Genomic DNA, 20,966 nt, shown 5'->3' with positions numbered 1-20,966 from the left:
CTGTAGACCAGGTTGGCCTCAAACTCAACAAAGATGCGCCTGTGGCTGCCTCTAGTGTTGGGGATTAAAGACATGCACCACCACTGCCAGGCTTAGTATTCGTTTTTTACATTTGTTTATTTATTATTTGTGCCTACAAAATATGACAAGCCCCAGCATTGAGCCCAGCCCCCATCGATGCTCCTCCTCCTCCTCCTCCTCCTCCTCCTCCTCCTCTCCTTTTGGTCTTTTTGAAACAGGATTTCTAGGCTGGGCTTTAGCTTGCCACCATCCCCCACCCCTACCCCCGCCCTCGATATCCTCATTTCAACAAGGCTGGACTTTGTCCTGTTTTCCTCTTAGCTGAGGAAACAGGTGCTAGGGGGTGTGTCCCCAACATTCTCCTACAGGTAGCTCCTGTGCCATTTCCAGGGCCTTGCACCTTGCTCCGTCCTCTCCCTGTCTCCCACTTTCATGCCCCCCGACCCTTCCCCCTTTATGCACTGTACCATGTGGAATTCCTTTTTGAAGATAGCACCATTCTGTGTCCTCCCAGGCTCCTGACCCTCGAGCCACATTAACTTCTTTTTGTCATGAAGGCCTTGTTTGGGGGCCTGTGGAGATGACTCAGTCAGTGAAGCCTTGGAGGTATGAGGTCCTGAGGTGTGCCTTGTGCACACAAACACAGACAAGCCCCAATGTCACTCACTCCATGGACACGATGGACAGACAGGGATAAAGAGGCGCTCCTGTGCTGGAGCACAGGCTGTTCAAACTGAAGACCCAGCAGCCACCCTGTGGACCGTTACTCCTGCTTCACGGGCTCTGGCGCCCTCGTCTGGCCTCAGTGGGCACTGCACATACCCCCATATTTATATTTGAAAATAAAATTAAAATATTTAAAATTTAAAAATGGGCAAAGAGGAATTCTTACTTTTAATAGTAATTCCTATTGGGTGGTGGTGCACGTCTAAGTCCTAGCACTTAGGAGGCAGAGGCAAGCGATCTCGGTGAGTTCGAGGATAGATTGGTCTACAGAGCCAGTTCTAGGACAGCCAGGGCTACACAGAGAAACCCGGTCTCAAAACAAACAAACAAACAAACAAACAAACAACCCAAAAAACACGATGGTGATGATTCTTATTTAATTCGTCTTTCTAATTAAATCACACTTAAAGTTCACAAAGCCCCACACCGGCAGAAGAAAGATCATCCCACAGGGTTGGAAATTGAGGTCTGAAGAAGTCAAGTGAATTATCCAGTGCTTCGGAGTAGCCCAGTACATGGAAAGTATTCGGACTCAGGACAGGCCACCTCGCCACCCTCAAGTAGACGACATCAGGGTCTGATATCAAGGATCCAGTCCCTCTTCAGGGCTTATGGGGTGCACTTTCTACTTGCCCAGGGAGGCTCCAGTCACTTGGTTTCCCATAATCTGTGAGGTCCTGAGCTGACACCTGGATGCAATACTTGGCATGGGGTTTCGAGTTCCTGAGGGTGAAAGTCGTGGCTTCAATGGGTCCCACCTGTGGGGAGAAGGGGGTGTCAGGCCAGTGGAAGGAGGAGGTGGGAAGGACCACAATGCATTGGGGAGCTGGGGAGCTGGCTTGGTTTGTAAAGAGCTTGCAGTGAGTTCAAATTCCCAGCAAGCAGGTAAAGTCTACTGCTGAATCACACCAGCAATCTCTACGCTCCAACCGAGGCGATAGGCGGAGACAGGAGATTACCCAGTGGGACCCAGTCTCACCCAGCATCCACCTCTGTGCTCCTCCTTCTTCCCCGCGCGCAGCTCACCTGGCGGAAGTGAGAGGCTCCTCGGCGCCGGTAGCGGAGTCGGTACTTGAGAGAGAAGATGTCCGGGAAGGGCCAGGAAGCAGGGGGATGCCAGAGCACCTGCAGGCGCTGTCCTGCTGTGCGCAGGCGCACGCCTTCCGGAGGGTCGGGCTTGACTGGTGGGAGCAGGACCTGGGTCAGCGTCTGCTCTGCCGGTTCATCCCTCACACACTAAGTCTTCGTTTGTGACTCTCATTCATTCACACGTTCGCTTTCACCTTCAGACAGCTATTCATGGATTTGCTCAGTCCTTCCGTTCATTCATACTCACACTTCATTCGTTCACGTATTCACTAAATTCTTCACTAATTCATTCCTCAGTTACTCACCATCTCACTCACGTTTATTTATTGTTTGATTCAAGTGCAGATTTGTTCCTGGATTCATTAACTCATTCATTTGCGCTTATCATTTATACACTCATTCGTTCAGGGATCCATTTCCCAGTCACTAGGTCATTCACTGTATCCTTTGTGAATTCATTCATTCACTCCCTAATTGAGTCACTCATTCATTCATGCAGTCACTCATGTCATTCATTCATTTACTCATGGCCTTCATGTATTCATTTTTTTTTAAAAGATTTATTTATTATATAAGTACACTGTAGCTGTCTTCAGACACTCCAGAAGAGGGAGTCAGATCTCATTGCGGATGGTTGTGAGCCACCATGTGGTTGCTGGGAATTGAACTCAGGACCTTCAGAAGAGCAGTCAGTGCTCTTAACCGCTGAGCCATCTCTCCAGCCCATCATGTATTCATTAGGCATTCATTATGTCAGTTGTGCATTTATTCACTCATTCACTAAGTCATTCATGCATTCATTCGTTCATTCACTAAGTCATTCGTGTGCATGCACTCATGTCATCTATGCCTTCAGTCACTCATTATGCATTCATTCATTACTAAATCATTCACTCATCCACTTGCTATCAGTCATGCAGGCGTTCATTTATTCCTTCATTCGTCTATCTACTCAAGGAAAAAGCATTTGCGGAACCACCCTCATCACTGCTGATAGAAGTCACAAGGGTCACACAGGCAAAGAAAGGTTCCGAGTGCAAGTCTCCAGTAGGCTGAAGGGCTTTTCTGAGATACAATTCTGAGAGCACAAGTCTCTGCTAGAAGACATCCCGTGCATCTGCAGAGAGCGTTTTCATTACTCCACCTACTTCTGGAACACTCCTTCATGACAACACAAGCCATCTTCCTACCCTTCTCTGTCCTCAGCACTCAGACTTCCTGTCTCTAGACTCCTCTGTACTGCAGCCCACACTGTGTGGGTTGAGTCTGGGTTGCTCACTGAGCGTAGTGTCCTCAAGGTCTTGCCACAGGGGATGGTGCCAGAGCCTCACTCACTCTTCTTTAGGGCTGAGTAACGCTAGATAAACACTGTGTGCCCATCTCTCCATGGGAACGCACAGGGCACTGGCCTTCTGGATGCTGGCAAGGAGGTTGCCAAGGATTGGTAGGGAGGAACAGCTTTATTGCTGTTGAGCAGATCCTTAGGTTTGGAGTTGGGAGATCATGTGGAGACTTCAGGTTTAAACCCTCGAGAGCTGTGTAGCCTTTCACTGACCTGCATCAGCTTTTGTTCTTGGCTTTCTTTTCTGAGACAGGTGCTCAGGAGTGACCCTGGCTTGCCTTGAACTTGATCTGTAGATCAGGCTGGCCTTGAATTCTCAGAGATCTGCCTACCTCTGGGATTAAAGACTTGTACACCACCCTTGGCTTTCATCCTCTCTTAACTGTGACTATTGCTTATGTTTAATGTTATACTTTTGGGGAGGCCTCACTGAGGAGCCGACATTGGAGCAGAGACCTAGGAAGGCCAAGGAAGGAAGCAATGCAAAGGCCCCGGGGGCAGACAGGAAGCCTGTGAGACGGGAGCAGAGCCAAAGGATGGAAGCTGCAGGGACAAAGCAAGAGGTGGGCGGGGGTAGGGGGCGGCGGCAGGGAGGAGCCAAGGGATGGAGCAGGTGGAGAGGGACAGGGAGGACAGACACTCACTGATTCGCTCAGCCACAAAGGCTAGGAGGCTGCTGCTGGCGCCGCCTGGGTGCACTGCAGTGACATTTAGCATGTAGGGCACCGTGGAGAACAGGTGCACGTCGGGGATGGTGCATCGGGAGGCCTGGGGGTTCCGTTGTAGGCAGGGCTGGCTCTGCTGCTGGGTGGCCACACCGAGCCTGCATGGGAAGCACCATGGGGAATCTCGAAAGGAACCTGGGTGCCCGTGAGGCCCCAGCTCACCCCCAGCTGACTGTGGGTCAAGCTCAGGGGGTGATATGCTCAGGGGGACTTGGGGACTGTGGATTCTGAAGAACTCCCTAGAATACCCACACCCCACACTTGTTCTGTTGTTTTAGAAGCAGGCTCCCATGGGGCCTAGGCTGCCTCCTACCCTGAGTGGATCAGGACATTGGAATCTCTTGATACTCGGCTTCCTCCTAAACCCTTTCCATTTTCTGACCTGTAAGTGGCAATGAAGGACGTGGATCTGGTGGAGTTGGGAGCCTGGAGAGGAGTCCAGGAGCAGTCCACGGCCACGGGATACCGAGAAGCATGGCATTGCACTCTGGGCTGGCTTAGAGCCACGAGAGCTGGAGGAGACAAAGGAACGGGAAAGGAACAGGAGCTTCCGTAGGCCGTGTAGGACTCTGTTATGCATGGAAGCATGAGCTCCTGCACCTACCACAAACCCCAAGGTTCTTAGCTCAATTTCTAGATGAGAAAACTGAGTTTTTTTTTTTTTTTTTTTTGACAGGGTTTCTCTGTGTAGCCCTGGCTGTCCTGGAACTCACTCTGTAGACTAGGCTGGCCTCGAACTCAGAAATCCANCTGCCTCTGCCTCCCTAGTCCTGGGATTAAAGGCGTGTGCCACCATTGCCTGGCCTGAGGTTTTTTTTTTTTTTTTTTTCCAATTTCCCTTCTCTCCTTTCTCCTTCTCCTCCATCTCCCTCCTCTTCCTTCCTCCTCCTCCTCTTCCTCCTCCTGGAGGGTCTCACATAGCCTAGGCTGGCCTTGAACTTACTATGTAACTGTGGATGAACCTGAACTCGTGAGAGCTTCATGGCAGGTGTGCCCCACTATACCCAGTATTGTCTACCATTTCTTTTTCTTTTTTCTTTTCTTTTCTTTTTTTTTTTCTTTTTTTTTTTTTTACAACTGCTGAGTCACAAAGGTGAGGCTTCAGGTTTCGGGTTTCTGAGAGTCAACTGTCTAGCTCCACAAATGTCTAAGTTCAAGGGTGCCTCTGCCTGGATAAGTGAGGTTTTGTGTCTTCATGCCTCAGTTTCCCCATCCCTGTAGTAGAAGGAGAACAGGTCCAACGGGTATAGACGTTAGTTCCCAGCTGATGGTAGATATGACCTTAAACTGAAAGGGAAGGGCTAGTTCCCTCCACCCAGGTGCCCCAGTCCCACTGTGGTCACCTACCTGTCCCAGTGTAACCAGGGGAGCGGCTGGCCCAGAGGGCAAGTGACAGGAAGAGCAGCTTGGACATGCTCTCTGGCTCTGTTCCTTGGATCCGAGTTAGTGACCCATCAGAGAGAGGGTGAAGGACATGGGACCCACACAGGGAACCTGGCCCCAAGGAAGGTCCTGCCCAGTGTGGCTCAGTTGACCAGTGTATGGGGCAGGAGATGATGATGGTGACGGGAACCCCGATTCTGTCACCAGCTGCTGTGTGTATGTGTGTGTGTGAGTGTGGGGAAAGGCCTTGAGGTAGGAGGAGGGCCCCAAAAGGGAGAAGTCACTGAGCAGCTTTCCTTCCGGCTGATGGCCAACGGGGAAGCCCCAGGAAGGGGCCTGAGGCACAGGGAGAGGAGGGAACTGAGAGAAACAGAGACAGAATCAGGGAGAGAGAGAGAGACAGAGACAGAGGGACAGAGAGACAGGGGGACACTGTTCTAGAAACTAGGTAGTGTTCCTCTCACCACTTACAATCTCCCCCAAACTGCATCAGGCCCCAGACAACAAGGAGCAACTACCACCTCCAGGTTGTTCCCAACTCCAGGGACACTGAACTGTGCAAGACACCTGTGCAGAATACCCAAGGAAACCCCCATGGAGAGGCTGAAGTCTCTGGGAACTCCAGGTCACATGTGTCCCTTCAGCATCAACAGAGCTCAGAACCCTGGGGGATTCAGGGGGTTTGCCTAGAAAAGGGGAGGGGGGGGTGTTCGGAGTAGGAACTCCGCCAGAAAAAGGCATAACAATACTCAGGCTCAGGCATAACAATAGCCATTTGTCATCCCAGCATGTGGGAGGCTGAGATAGAAGGATGTCTGTGATTTTAACTCCAGCCAGATACTCAGGGAGATTGCCATCTCAAAAGAAAAGAAAAGAAAAGAAAAAAAGTAAGAAAGGAAAAATAATAATAGATGAGGGTCCAGAGTCTTGAGTTCAATTTACACACACACACACACACACACACACACACACACACACACACATACACACGAACGCTACCACCAAAAGGAAAAAAAAAAAAAAACCAAAAAACCCCAAGATGAACCAAAGTATTGAAATGAAGAAGAGTGAGAGAGTCGTCTGTAATTATTTATTCACCGTTTAGCACTGATTGGAGGAGAACCCAAGACCTCAAATACACCATTCTAGCCCTAGCCCCTTCCTGGGGGTATAAAAGAAATAGGATTCATGCCCTGAGCCATAACTCCATTCCCTGCTTCCTTTAGACATTGCATTGCATTCATACTTATTAACATACCTATGTTTTGGGTCCAGAAGCTCAGACTATGTTTTTAGCCCTCTTTGCCCCATCTTCACCCTTATCCAGTGCTCCAGACTAGTTCCATTTTTCTTGTCAATGAGTTTATACTCCTGGGGGATGGTTGGGGTGTAGGTGACATGTGCAGAGAATTGCAACATCCCAGGTATAGGGTGACAGGACTCAGAAAGTCAGAGTGTAGGGCGCCATTGGCAGATTCAGCTGGGCACCACTAGTCAGATCCTAAGCTGGTCTCCCAGTCATGCACTCATCATGCACTGAGTGCAATGCTGGGAGATGGGGAAGTCGCCTGAATGGCATGCAGGAGATGGTTGTGGTACAGGGCCATGCTCCCGGGCCTCTTCCCGTAGGCATAAGAAATGGAGAGGAATGGGCAGAGGGATCTGGGGTTCAAGCTCATCATTTGATACATAGTGAATTTTAGGTCAGCCTGGGCTACATGAAACCCTGCCTCAAAAGGAATGTGGGGAGGTAAGAGGGGAGGAAGAAAAGGAGAAGGTAGGGAATGGGGAGAAAGGGAACAGGAAGAGAGACCCTTCCATAGTGAGATATACCCTTTGTACCTGAGTAATGGCTAAGTCAGGGATGTGTGCCTGAGATGCTCTGAGCAGCCTGGATTCTGTCTGTACTCCCATTGGTCTGTCTGTGGCTCCCATCACTTGCCTCACAAAGGCAGTGACTCTATTCCCTGCTGCAAGGCTGTAACCTGGCCACACAGGTCATCCTCTTCTTCAAATCTGGTTTTGGCAGGACTTTTGAGTGCCAGATGTGGGGAATTAAAGGGGTGGGAGAGATGACCCACATCCCACCAGAGCTCCGGGGCTCTGGGCGGGAGGACTCAGGAGACTGCTGTGCGCTCTCCATGCTACTGGGTGGGTGTCTGGCTGTGGGAAGCCATGGAACTCCAGTCCACTGTGGTGGAGAGGGAGCAGTCCGAGGTCCCTTAGCCTCATGAAAGATAGGCTCTAGCTCTTGGGCATCAGGACGTCGCTGGACATCACATAAGAGCTGAGAATGGGAGGAGATTCCGGGGGTGGCTCTGTCTGCCCTGGGACAGAAGGGAAAAGGGGCAGGAGGAGAAGGCACTGGGTGCTCCTCACATGGGCGAGAGTATTTGGTCTGGTTAGTGGATGGAAACGCTGAGAGGCCTTCGTGAGAGATTAGATGTGGCTCTTTAGGGGAAGACCTATTCCATTGCTCTAGCATGTTGAGTCTAGATGAAAGGAGCCAGTCTATGGTTTCAAGGTGTTTATTGTAGAAAGACAGAGAAAGGGAGAAAAGTAGAGAAGTAGAGGGTGGCCATGGCCACATGGAAGAAGGGAAGAAGGGAGGGGGAGAGAGGGAGCAAGAGGGCTAGAGAGAAAGCAAGAGAAGCAAGAGAGGCAAGAGAGAGAGAGGAGGGGCCAGCAGATCCTTTTATAGTGGGCTGGGTTACCTTGCTGTTGCAGGGTAACTGTGGGGAGGAGCATACCTGGCTATTGCCAGGTAACTGTGGGGGTGGAGTCTGGACAGCCTACGTGACTGATGGCCACAGAATTATGGAGCTGGATCCTCGCATCAGGAGTCTATGTCTGGGAACATGGCAAACTGGCCTCCCGTCCCTTGCAGATCAATCTGTTGGGTTTCCGAGGTTTGAACCTAGCTCGGCCAGAAAATGGGCTGCCTTTCACGGTCCCACACAGGGCGGCCTGCTGCACCTTTAGAGCCTCCTTCTTGGGACCAATCTATGATCTGGTAAGGGGAGGGGCTCCATGAGCAGCCTTGATGAGACAAGCAGAAATCAGTGACTTCTGCACCGCTACTGGGCAGCTTGGTAAAAGGTCATGGATTCAGGCTTGGAGCCAAGCTGACTCAGTACTTGTACTAGTACAGCCCACAGCCGAAATAGTTGAGCATCCCACTCACTGCACTCTCAAAAAGAGAAGGCTCACCATAGAACTCCTGGTTGTGGTCATCATGGCTATCTTAATGTTCACATTAGGTCATATTGGGGAGGCACATGACTCCAGCAAGGTCATCTTGGAAATGTAGGCTTAGATTTTTTTTTTTTTAAGAAAAAAATACATCAAAGAACTTCTCATACTATTCTGGTGGCTTCTTGTCACTTCTACAGATTTGGACCAATTGGCAGAGCCTTGTGGTTTCTTCTGGATTGAGCTGCCATTGCTGATTCATGGATAGTGTTTGCATGTGGATGGAGCTACCGGTGCTGATTTGTGTGAACTGAACTGCCAATGTCCTGACAACAAAGATTGAAATAGCCCCAAAGAACTATTTCTTCCATTTTGAGTAGGGGTTGAGTAAAGTTTAAGTTCCCAAGATCTCCCTGGGAACTGATGGCTGACTTAGCAGAGAGACATGTATGTGGGTAACTGACATCTTGGTTGGTAAGTTAAGACATAATATTAGATAAGTTGAATTGACGACTAAAATCCTGTCCTTACATTGATGGATCTTCTCTATACAACAATGAATTAAGAGACTGCAGATTTTTGATGGATATTTTTCATACACACACACACACACACACACACACATACATATTTATTTATTTATTTATTTATTTATTTATTTATTTATTTATTTATTTTCGAGACAGGGTTTCTTTGTATAGCCCTGGCTGCCCTGGAACTCACTTTGTAGACCAGGCCCTCGAACTCAGAAATCTGCCTGCCTCTGCCTCCCAAGTGCTGGGATTAAAGGCATGCGCCACCACTGCCCGGGTATTTTTCATATTTTTAAATTGAACTTTTGTTTTTTAAAGCAAAAAGAACATCATAGCAGATTTTTCATAGCTGTCTTGAGGTATGACTAGCTCAGAAACTGGCAAATTTCCTCGGTGCTTTCTCAGTTTCATAGCAAAACCAGATTAATGCCCCAGAAATGGGACCTCAGCCCCAAGAGGCTGGTCAGAGTGGAGATATGGCTCAGTAGATGGATGGTGCCAGCCGAGGTTCAAGTCATCATACTTTCCTTTCTGGCTGGGATGGTGGGAGCCCCTCACCTCATGTAGGTGTCATAGTACTACAAACGTTTTGAGGTTAGGGTTGGCCTTGCGAGACTATACATTTCCTCTAGCCCTAAAGGTAACCCCTGAGTTCAGGTACATTCTAAGATTGCAGGTCTTTGGGATGGGGATTCACTATCACGGAGTCATCTCCAACTTCCTGTAGTCAGGGCTTCAGGTACAGGGAACACAGGCCTACGAGCACAGTAGGAAGTGAGGCGTCACTTTTTCTTCAAGGTGAGATGGTCCTTGTAAGGCTGGCAGGAAGGAGTGGCCTGTCCTGAGGCTGAGTGGGGTCTATCAGATGGAAGGCATGCAGCCAAGCTCTCAGACACCTGTTGCACATCTAGACAGCACTTCAGCAGGAGGTTGGCCGTGGGTAGATGTCATGTACCCAGGGCCCCTGTGAAGACCACAGTAGCATATGTAATGTCACAGGACTTCAGTAGGGGGAGTCACTGCCTAGATGCATGATGAAAAGCCCTCTCTTGAGGTCCCAGAGCCATGGTTCCCATGACAAATGAGCCGTCGTAAAGAGCCGATGGCCACAGAATAGATCCGGTTTTCAGTCTGGATGCTGTGTAAGCACTGCCTGAGCAGGCCAAAGGCAAAGTCCCCGCCCCAGAGAGAGAGACCTTGGTGCATCCTCCAGAGGCTGTGATTGGACAGGTCCCGTCTTCACAGTTTACTTCACTCATCTTAGTACAGATTTCTTTGCTTTTTGTCTTTCTTTCTTAAATTTTTTTCTTTGTCAACTCAGAATAGCATTAGTTGTTTAATCCAACAGGAACTGCCCAGGAGATAGGAATTTCCGTGAAATGCTCTTCAGTTGTAGGAAGTTGGTAGGAACTCTGAATGCTCTGCTTCCTAGTGTGATGCTGGCAGTGTGGTGAAGGTCTATTTTGATTAGTGGTTGTATTAACACACAGCTAGCTGTTCTGCTGGATTTTCTCTGTTTTGGTGATTTTAAAAAATTTTTTGTTTGTATTGATTTCTGTTTAAAAATTCTGAATTTGCTGGGCAGTGGTGGCACATGCCTTTAATCCCAGCACTTGGGAGAGGCAGGTGGATTTCTGAGTTCAAGACCAGTCTGGGCTACAGAGTGAGTCCGGGACAACCAGGGCTACACAGAGAAACCCTGTCTCAAAAACAAAACAAAACAAAACAAAACAAAACAAAACAAAGCAAAACAAAATAAAACAAAACAAAACAAAAATCTGAATCAGTGCCATTGAGACATGTGTGAGCAAACATACTATAGCACATATGTAAAGGTCAGAGGACAAGTTGGAGGAGTGGCTTCTCTCCTGTGTATTGACCTCAGGATATCACACTTGATTGCAAGTGTCCTTACTTACTGAGCAAACTACCTGGTTCCTCTCACAGTATTCCCTTCTGATCCACCTATTTCAGCATGTTGGTTGTAGTAGCTTTACTTTCATTTTGGGATAAAACAACAACAACAACAACCAAAAAAAACCAAAAAACAAAAAACCCGGCACTCATTCTAGAGCCCCTCCCATGTGTGGCCAGAATCCACTGAGCATAATAGAAAAGTTATTTTGAGGAAGGGTCTGGTTAAGTTAACCAAGTATTTTGTAAACACAGCCTGTAGTCATACCAGCCCTTAAACTTGTGAAGCTTAGGACTCACCATTCCATGTGGTGGGATTCCAAGAACAGATCACCACTCTTGACTCTAAATGCATGTGAGAAATTAGCAGTTTGTGTCGGCCTTTTTTTGTCAAAAGGTACATTTTTGTCAAAAGGTAGTTTAGCTAAAGGTGTTTCAATTATGGTTTTTAAAAAAATCAACTTTTGGTGTCATTAGTAGTTTATTATTCCCTATCATGTAGCTGTCATCTCCAATCTCTCCTACTCTTTCTTTCTTAGTGCTAGCTGTCCATGAATTGATTCTTGGGTTCCTATTTTCATATGTGTTTTTGTTTAGGTTGGAGGTGGGTCTTTGGGAGCTAGGCCTATCCAAGGCTTTCTCAGATGCCCCGATGAAAGCACCAAGAGAACATTGCTTTTGTGACCTCTCCAAGAGCAGACTTGGGAAGGTCTGGTCTGGTGCTTGAGCGAGCATCTTGAAGGAGTCAAGGGAACCATGGTCTTCAGTTATCAGTCTCATGGCCAGTGTGTGCTCACTCTGAGGTATCTATCCTGGGTCCTTCTAGCCAACATTGCTAAATTATCTTTCTGCTGACTGTCTCATTCTCCACCTATAGTGTATCAGAGCTGTATATCGTCTGAATAAACTTGCTTAACATGAGCCATCATGTTATGCAAGACATACTGACCCCAAACTTTCTATTTTTGTCTTCTCCTCCCAGGTTCTCACCCTGGTCATCCCCTTTGGGGGCCAGAATAGTTAGTGTTTGGCTTTATAGACCAAACTGGTTTAAACTTTTTTTTTTTTTTTTTTTTTTTTTTTTTTGAGACAGGATTGCTTTGTGTATCCTCCCTGGCTGTCCTAGAATTACTAAGCTTAAACTTTTGGTGTCCTGACTCCACTTCCCATCATGAGCCAGTGCAACCACTAAAGGCTGGGAATGTGTTAGTGTTTTGGCTACCAGTGTTTAGCTGAGAGAAGTGTGAGTAAATTAGATGAGTCTTTTTAAAAAAATGGATGATGCCCGGTGAATATCAACCAGGAGGTTTAAATTTGACCTGAATAATCTGGGTGCCCTTTCGGCTGTGGGGCAGGTGGATCACGCCACTTGAGGTCGTTTAGTGATCTGTGTATGCTGGAGACCTTGTGCCTAGATTAAGGAGCCTCCTGAGTGCAGCGGAGCAGGGACTATGCAGTCCTGCTGTTAGGAAACATAATGGATTGAGGTGAAGTAGCTTTGGCAGATCGAGCCAAAGTGTGTCCTGAGAAATTACACCATGAATCTGGTGTAAAAAAGCTTTACTGGGGGTGGGGGTTGGGGTTGGGGGAGTGAGGTCCTGGGGAAGGGACAGAGGCAGAGAAGTGGACATATGACAGGCAGAGAGAGAAAGAAGCGCACACCGGGAACAGAGAGATGGCCTGCCAAGTAGGGAGAGAGCTCTGGTGGCTGGTGAGTGGATACTTTCATCCTGAAACAGGCGGGGCGCGCCTGGTGGCATCAGCAGGTGATGGCAGTCGATGATGACAGAAGTCTCTGCTAGGTCCCCAAGAGTAGGCTTGTGGACCTGCCTGTACCCTAACAGGCGCAAGTTCTATGGCAATGTCATTCTCTCCGGGTCTGGGACAGTTCTGTGCCTGAGCGGAGGCCAGGGCTGGGAACCACTGTGCTGTGACACTTCACAACCCTCGGTGTCTAGGGGAGCTGTCACTCATGCCTCACTAGCCAATCACGATCTTCAGATGGATCCGCTAGCCAGAATGGGGAGAGCACTTCCGTTCCCCAATACTAAAGGTTCGGGCTCGGGTCTGAGGGAGGCTCTTGTGGTTCCGTATCCTGGTCTGCCACCCGCTGCCGGGAGCTGTGAGGAGAGCGGGGCGAGCTCGGGCTCCACGCCATGGTGAGCGGGGCCGCCGTCCCCACGCGGGGAGGAGCCGCGGGAGACTGTGTGGGGTTCGTCCCGGGGTGCGGGAACCGGCGGCCAGACTCGCCGCCCGGCGTGATTGCGTTGTTCACCTGAGGTCCCTGCACCTCCGGAGCGGAAGCGGGACGTCTGACTTCGATCCCGGGCTGCGCCTGCGCAGAGTTTGGGGTGCGGGTCCTGGAGTGAAAACATCCTTGTTGCTGACGTCACCATGCAGTGAGCGTCTCAGCTGCTTTTCCTGTGTCCAGGGAAGGCAGATGTGCTGACTCGCAGAACCCTAGTTTCTCCGGTGTCTTCTACAAGTTCTGCACTTGGCACCTGACGTTCAGGTGTAGGATCCGTCCACAGTTAACTCTGTGCAGATGCAAAGTGTTTGTCATCGACACAGGCTTGTAGATGCCTTGACCGTCCAGTAAAGTGTGTTAGTAAGGCCAGGCTCACTGGGTTTCCTGGCCTCTTTCATCAACATTTACTCTATTTTACTTGTGTATATATATATTTTTTTCTTTCTAAGTTTGCTCTCATGTTCTGTTAATCTCTATTCTTTCCCAGGAAGTACTGTGCAGGCAGGTTTTTCCGGTTTCCAGAGAGAACTGGGTGGGGAGGGAAACAAGGGATAATACAGAGAAAAGATACATACCTAGACCGGAGTTTGGCCAGGCAGTGGTGGCACACGCCTTTAATCCCAGCACTTGGGAGGCAGAGGCAGGTGGATTTCTGAGTTCGAGGCCAGCCAGGTCTACAGAGTGAGCTCCAGGACAGCCAGGGCTACACAGAGAAACCCTGTCTCGAAAAAGCCAAAACCAAACCAAACAAAAGAACAACAACAAACAGAAAACAAAACAGAAAACCCTTGAGTTTGCAGTCCTCCAATTGTTTAATCTCTACTTAGACAAGGTAAGGAAGGTTATATTAAGAAGCCTGTATCCCAGCCAGAGAGTTGTTTCTTCCCTATTTGGAAGAAATATTTTTTTCTTTTGTCTATCTGTCTGCTTATTTTTTTCTTGCTCTTTATATTTTCTTTCTTTATTGCAGCTGTTTGAGGTTTTGAAGTCAGGTTATCACTGTGTTTAGTATTTATCCAGTTTTGTGTGTTGATTATTTTTTTATTCTTGGTTACTTATTTTCATCAGTTTCCTTTGGTATCAAAAATGGTGACACTTTTTATTGGGCATTTGTTGAATTTATAGCTCAAATTCTGCATTGTGATATTTTAGCATATTAGCCAAGATGGCAGCATACTACACAGTTACTTTCTACTCAAGGTTAGCTCATATCCTGCTAAGGTGAGGTCATCTTCCATCTTCTCAAAGGTTAAATGTACAGTGCTACAGCCTTTTCTTTAGAAATACCCTTTTACGAGGTTAGCATAAACATAGAAGGAGATGGTACCTATGTCATGGTCTAGGCAGGTAGATCTCCCCATAGCTATGGAATAGAAGATAAATGTCCATGGCCTCAAGCAGAGACAGTTGATTCCATCCTTGTCTTACCATATAGATTGTATTGTGGAAGGCAAGCTTTGTCATCTACCTATTTTACCTTCTCAGTCCTCAGACTCGAAGTGTTGCTTGACCCCATGTTATTCCAATTGAGTATGATCTGAGCTGTGATCAGACAGATGTCCTTGTTGGCTGGAATGTAAGACTTTCAGATTTCAACTAGTTAAATAGTTGAATCACATTGAAAGCCTTGATAACCTTGTGTTGCATGTCTGCACAGCTAGAAATGCAGCTCCCACATGGCATCATCTACAACAGTCACACTTTAAGCACAGCGAGAGAGTGCCTTCATTGCTTCCTCCTGACCTCATCCTAGGTTTTCCAGGTTCCATGAGGGAACGATGCAGGGAGGGAAATGAGGAATAATACCACGTACTTAGAAAAAAGATAAGGACTTAAGCTGCAGTTTGGGGGCCTCCAATTGTTTAATCTCTTCCTGGAGAGGCTAGGGAAGGTTATAGTAAGGAAGCCTATAACCCACTGAGAGGAGCTGGCTCCTCACTGTTCGGATGAAATCTTTTCTTTGTCTTTTTCTCATTCTCTTTTCTCTCTTACCCTCTTTCTCTACTTCCTTTATTTTCTTTCACTTTTTTTTTTCCTTCAGAGCTGTTTTCTACTTAGGTTATGTACCTGTCATGGTTTATATTAGCTCAACAGCCTCATGGTCCTATTTTTGGATGCTTGGTCTTCAATTAGTAGAACTGTGTAAACTTAAGCAGTATGACCTATGGGAGAAGGTTTGTCTCATTTGTTCAGGTGTGTAATTCTAGGTGACTTTTTGAGGTTTCAAAAGACCAGAGCAAGGCAGGTGTTTCTTTCTGTTGTCTGCCTGTGTATCAGGATGTAACACTCAGCCCCATGCCTGCCTATCATGATGCTTCCTTTCAAGATGACAATGGACTATCACTATAATCACTCCCAAATGTATTCCATTATTAGAGTTGCCTTGGTCATATTGCATTTTCACAGCCATAGAACAGTCACTAAGACAGGTTGTTTGTATAATAATTTGACATATTCTCTCCTTATTCTGTCTTGTGAAATCAAGGCTAAATGAAAGGATAATGGACTGATCTCTAGACAAAATATTTAGTCTGTGGCACGGTTATTACTCATGACTCATACAGGGTCACAGAGAAAAAGAGACACAACAGGGACAGAAATTAATGTCACCCGTGTGGTTGTAAAGAAAAAGAGGTGTAAGTAAATTCAGACTGTAGTCATGTGCTGAAACCGATTCAGTAATTATCACTGAGACTAGGGCCATTAAAGAAAATGCACATGCTCTTCTTTGCACAAATAGAGAATGTGTTGTGAGGGTGCTGTACCACACAGCAAAGTGTTTAATTATGGGAGGAAAAGGTAATGTTATTCACCACCATTTCAGACCCTATCCATATTTAACGGAAAATAGAAGCATTTGCTTTTCTTTGAGAAGCCATTTTTCTAATTTGATATTTTTATGTCTATATTTTTGTCTATGTTTTTCTACATGTCTTAACATTTGTTATTATTCTGAGCTTTACCCACATCTTGACGTTTAAACTTTGTTAGAGGCTATATTTTTTTACACCAGAATGGCATTACATACATGACATTAATACTGATCTCTAGAAATTGGAGTGCAGGTTATGGCATTCCCTATGTTTTTTTGTTTTGTTTTGCTTTGTTTTTAATTGTAAAATATGTGCTTGAGTCTTTTGCCTATAATTATAGATGTGAGCATGTGAAAGCCTAGTGTTCACTGAAGTCATTTAACTCTTTGGAGGAATTTTGTGTGAGCCTCTCTATGCTTTCTATCTTGGTGTGTGTGTGTGTGTGTGTGTGTGTGTGTGTGTGTGTTTCCTTGGGACAGGGTCACTTTATGTAACTTTTGGTGTCCTGAAGATCACTATGTAGACCAGGTTGTCCTGGAAATCACAGAGATTCACCTGCCTCTGTGTCCTGAGGCTGGGATTAAAGGTGAGTGCCACCATACCAGCCATGCTTTTCCCACTTTAGCCGTTAATAATTTTGATGTAGTTTTGCTGACGTAGCCTCAATTGTGCTGCTCTGTTTGTATCTCTTTGTATATATTAGTAGGCATTTTTCCTACAATACAGTCTCTCTCTTACTCAGTGTGAACAGAAATGAGAGGCTTGATTCGTCTTTACTGTTTCCTTCTAAAATGAGTTGGTAATTGCATTTGAAATTCTCTGACATGGAATTAATATGTCTAGTACATAGAATTATCTAAATATATATGCCATGAAGTGTACACTTAAAATGTAGTCAGCTTCACTATATGTTTGTGTGTTTGTGTGTGTGTGTATATATATATATATATATATATATATATATATATATATATACACAGATGTACATACATCGTATACTTTAGGATGCAGTGACTTACGAGGATGTGCATGTGAACTTCTCTCAAGAAGAGTGGGCTTTGCTGGATCCTTCTCAGAAGAGTCTCTACAAGGATGTGATGCTGGAAACCTACTGGAACCTTACTTGTATAGGTAATTATGTGCATTTTTCTTCACTTTTCAACTTAAGGGGACATGACTTTGTTAGAGATGGGTGTTCTTCTGTGATTTTGATTGTGAAAGAGGAAGAATTGGTAAATAAATCAGACATTGTTCTAAAGTTCAATAAAAAGAACAGTTTAAATTTTGCATAATTTCTAGTAATGTACATTTCTGGTACTGTGTTTTAGGCTACAAATGGGAAGACCACAATGCTGAGGATCAACATCAAAGTTCTGGAAGACATGGAAGGTAATTTTCATGTGAAAGCTGATGCATAGGTGTCTCTGAAGAAATTTTAATGCACCCTGAAATTTTAAGGAAAAAAAAAAGTTTAACCAAGCACAGCTTTGTGAGGTTTATTAAATTCTCACATACCATATTTCTCAATGTCAGGTAGCTGATCAGTGTTTACAAATTATTCCTTTAATAAACAAGAAAAAGTCATAAGGACTCAACAGATGTCACAGCTTTAATCATAGTCACTTGAGAACCATGTTGTAGTACTGTCCTTTGTTGCAGGACATTTGATCACATTCTGAACCCAAGATTGTGAACTGGAAAAAGCTGTTTGTTGTTGTGGTAGGGCTCAGCTCTAGCACATACCAGGAGCTCTCTGTAAACAAGTGTTAAGTAAAGTGAATGATAGGTCAAGAGGCAGAGCAGTTGACCAGTTGACAGGGAGGGAGAAAACCCAGGAAAGAAAAAGGAGGGTCTTTGGTTCCAGGGTATTTAAGAGAGCATGGAGCAGTAGAAGGAGCTTTTACCTTCTGGGACATTGGTGGAGTAGGAAGGTCATCTGGGTGTTTTCTCTGCCTCCCTTGAGCTAGCAGGCTTTCACCACAGCACCTGGCTCTCGAGTCTTCATTTGGTAAATCTAATGTTTGGGATTTTGTTTGAAAAACAACAGTCCAACCACTTAGTTTTACACCATTCAAGTATCAGAAAATGTGAACACATTGGTTAAGGGATTAATGTATGTCCAAGACCTGTTTTAATCAAATCCTCCATAGTGAAGCTCGTGTTACTCATATACTTGTAGGATGCACCATAGTATATGAGAGAGAGAGTTTATGAGAGTCAAGAAGGTGTTGTAGTGGAGAAACTTGAATCCCTAAACCACATGTCTATGAGGAACAAAAAGTTAAAGTATGTGAATGCAATGTGGACACCTTTTATTTGTTATNCTTCCTTNAATAGGTGCATCAACTGTCCCTCTGCATATGGAAAGAAGCAGTGTACCAATCTCTTTCCTAGAACAATTAGACGAAGATACGTAGTCACCCCCTTTGTGAGTAGAGGAGGTGAATGTGATACAAGTTTACAAGTACTTGGTTTTCCAGCTTCAGTGGGAATACATCAAAATACTGACCTTGGAGAAAAGCCCTCTGCGGAAAAGGAACGTGGAAAACCTCCTATCTGTCCTGGTTCACTTTGCACATGTAGTGTGCCTCACACTATAGGAAAATGTTATGAATGCAGTCAGTGTGCTAAAGCTCTGAGTTCTTCCTGTTCTCTTCAGAGACGTGACCAAACTCATATGGGAAAAGTAAATGATAAATGTGAGCCAAGTAGTAAAAGCTTAACCCATCCCAGGTATCTTCAAATACAGAGGACGGCCTATAATGAAGAGGACCTCTATGTGTGGAATCAATGTGGTAAATCCTCTTTACAGCCACACCGAAGAACTCATTTGGAAATGAAATACTCTGAATATAATCATGAAGATAAACTTATTTCACATCAGAATTGTAATCAAGTAGGTAGAATTAATACTACAGACACAAAGCATGACTATCATCAATGGGGTAAAGTCTTTGCATATCCCAGTTATCTTCAAATATATGAAAGAATTCATACTGAAGAGAAACCCTATGAATGTAGTCAATGTGGTAGAGCCTTTACATGTCACAGTACTCTTCAAATCCATGAAAGAATTCATACTGGAGAGAAACCCTATAAGTGTAATCAGTGCGGTAAAACCTTTGCATGTAAGAGATATCTTCAAATCCATGAAAAAATTCATACTGGAGAGAAACCCTATAAATGTAATGAATGTGGTAAAGCCTTTGCATGCAATAGTTATCTTCAAATCCATGAAAGAATTCATACTGGTGAGAAACCCTATAAATGTAGTCAGTGTGGTAAAGCCTTTGCATGCAATAGTTATCTTCAAATGCATGAAAGAATTCATACTGGTGAGAAACCCTATAAATGCAATCAGTGTGGGAAAGCCTTTGCATGTAACAGTAATCTTCAAAAACATGAAAGAACACATACTGGAGAGAAACCCTATAAATGTAATGAATGTGGTAAAGCCTTTACATGTCACAGTACTCTTCAAATCCATGAAAGAATTCATACTGGAGAGAAACCCTATAAATGTAATCAATGTGGTAAAGCCTTTGCACGTAAAAGATATCTTCAAATCCATGAAAGAATTCATACTGGAGAGAAACCCTATGAATGTAATCAATGTGGTAAAGCCTTTGCATATAGCAGTAGTCTTAACAAGCATGAAAGAACTCATACTGCAGAGAAACCCTTTGAATGTAATCAGTGTGGTATAGCCTTTGCATGTCTCAGTAGTCTTCAAAAGCATGAAGGAATTCATACTGAAAAAATGCCCCAGCAATCTAAGAAATGAAGTGTAGCCTTGTATACTACATTCATTTTCCCTTCTGAGTTTTCTCAGTGGTGTTTGATGAAGATTAGCAGAACCATTCGTCATTAAAATATTGTCTCCTTTTCAAATTTTAGACATATTGTCACTCCAATATAGGAATACCAGACAATTTGGATAATAAAATCTATTTGTGAATGAAAATATTTATGTTGTCATTATTTCTTGGATTATATTAGTTTATCCTGAGGTCTAAAATTTGTCTGTAACACTTTCTCAGAAACACAGGTAAATGGAGAGAATTGTCTCAGGGAGTAAGTATTGTTTATTTTAAGGTTGAAGACCTGAGTTCATTCTTTTGGACATCCACATTACTCATTCAGTTTTTCTCTGAATACTACACTTGGTTTGTATGCACACCCACACACCAGTATGTAATACAAATATTGTTGTAACTGAAAATAAAGGCCAATGAGTTGACTCTCTAGTTTAGGGCTCTTGCTGCCAAACTTAACTAGGTGAGTTTGAGATCTAGCACTTACATAGACAAACTACAAAATGGACACTTCCAAGTTGTCCTGTAACTGGCACATGCATGCCATTGCAGAGTTACACACAGTTGAAAAGTCTAAAAGAGATGAAGTTAACAAAGCAAAGAAATTAATCAAAAATAATCGGAACATAGGTGTCATGGTTTATTAGTTGTAATTCATTTTAAAATTCCAAGCAACACTACTGTTCAAAATAATTAGTGTTCCTGTGTAAGTCTTCTTTTTTAAAGACTTATTTATTTATTTATTTATTTATTTATCTATCTATCTATCTTATGTATGTGTCTTCAGACACACCAGAAGAGGGCATCAGATCTCATTACAGATGGTTATGGGCCACTATGTGGTTGCTGGGAATTAAACTCAGGCTCTCTGGAAGAGCAGCTGGAACCGTTAACCACTGAGCAATCTCTCCAGCCCCCTGTTTAAGTCTTATCATTTTGTTCTCTGATTCATAGATAGTTCACTTTAAAAACATATCTCAGCTGGATGGAATGGTGAACACATGTAATCCTAGCACTTGTGAGAGAGAGGCTAGTGGATCTCTTTGAATTTGAGGCAAGCCTGGTCTATATGGTCATAGCTACATAGAGAGTTCCTGTCTCCAAAACAAAACAACCAAAAACAGAAAACCAACAAAAGGGGTTGAGGAGGATGACTCAGATTAAG

At 45.0% G+C, this 20,966-nt stretch overlaps 2 protein-coding genes across 5 annotated transcripts; one reads left to right on the top strand and one right to left on the bottom strand.

Moving 5' to 3' along the window:
• Positions 1-1,110: 1,110 nt before the first annotated feature.
• Ebi3 (Epstein-Barr virus induced 3) lies at positions 1,111-5,562 on the bottom strand. The gene is made up of 5 exons (XM_021149313.1): positions 5,251-5,562; positions 4,286-4,415; positions 3,823-4,001; positions 1,774-1,928; positions 1,111-1,505 (listed from the first exon to the last, which is right to left on the bottom strand). The coding sequence occupies exons 1-5, from the start codon at positions 5,315-5,317 to the stop codon at positions 1,350-1,352; spliced, it is 687 nt and encodes a 228-aa protein (XP_021004972.1). The 5' UTR covers positions 5,318-5,562; the 3' UTR covers positions 1,111-1,349.
• Positions 5,563-12,345: 6,783 nt separating this feature from the next.
• LOC110283804 (zinc finger protein 501-like) lies at positions 12,346-19,944 on the top strand. 4 transcript variants are annotated; one of them, XM_029471094.1, is made up of 4 exons: positions 12,346-12,412; positions 16,991-17,117; positions 17,315-17,375; positions 18,324-19,944. In XM_029471094.1, the coding sequence occupies exons 2-4, from the start codon at positions 17,084-17,086 to the stop codon at positions 19,768-19,770; spliced, it is 1,542 nt and encodes a 513-aa protein (XP_029326954.1). In that variant the 5' UTR covers positions 12,346-12,412; positions 16,991-17,083; the 3' UTR covers positions 19,771-19,944. The 4 variants fall into 4 exon arrangements, with proteins under 4 accessions (XP_029326954.1, XP_021004974.2, XP_029326953.1 ...); XM_021149315.2 differs by lacking the exon at positions 12,346-12,412 and adding an exon at positions 12,948-13,084; XM_029471093.1 differs by lacking the exon at positions 12,346-12,412 and adding an exon at positions 12,948-13,084 and having other exon boundaries at positions 16,967-17,117.
• Positions 19,945-20,966: the final 1,022 nt, after the last annotated feature.

Source organism: Mus caroli, chromosome 17, assembly GCF_900094665.2.
Source record: "Mus caroli chromosome 17, CAROLI_EIJ_v1.1, whole genome shotgun sequence".
NCBI classification, from domain to species: Eukaryota; Metazoa; Chordata; class Mammalia; order Rodentia; family Muridae; genus Mus; species Mus caroli.
This window is presented reverse-complemented; position numbering and strand designations above follow the sequence as displayed.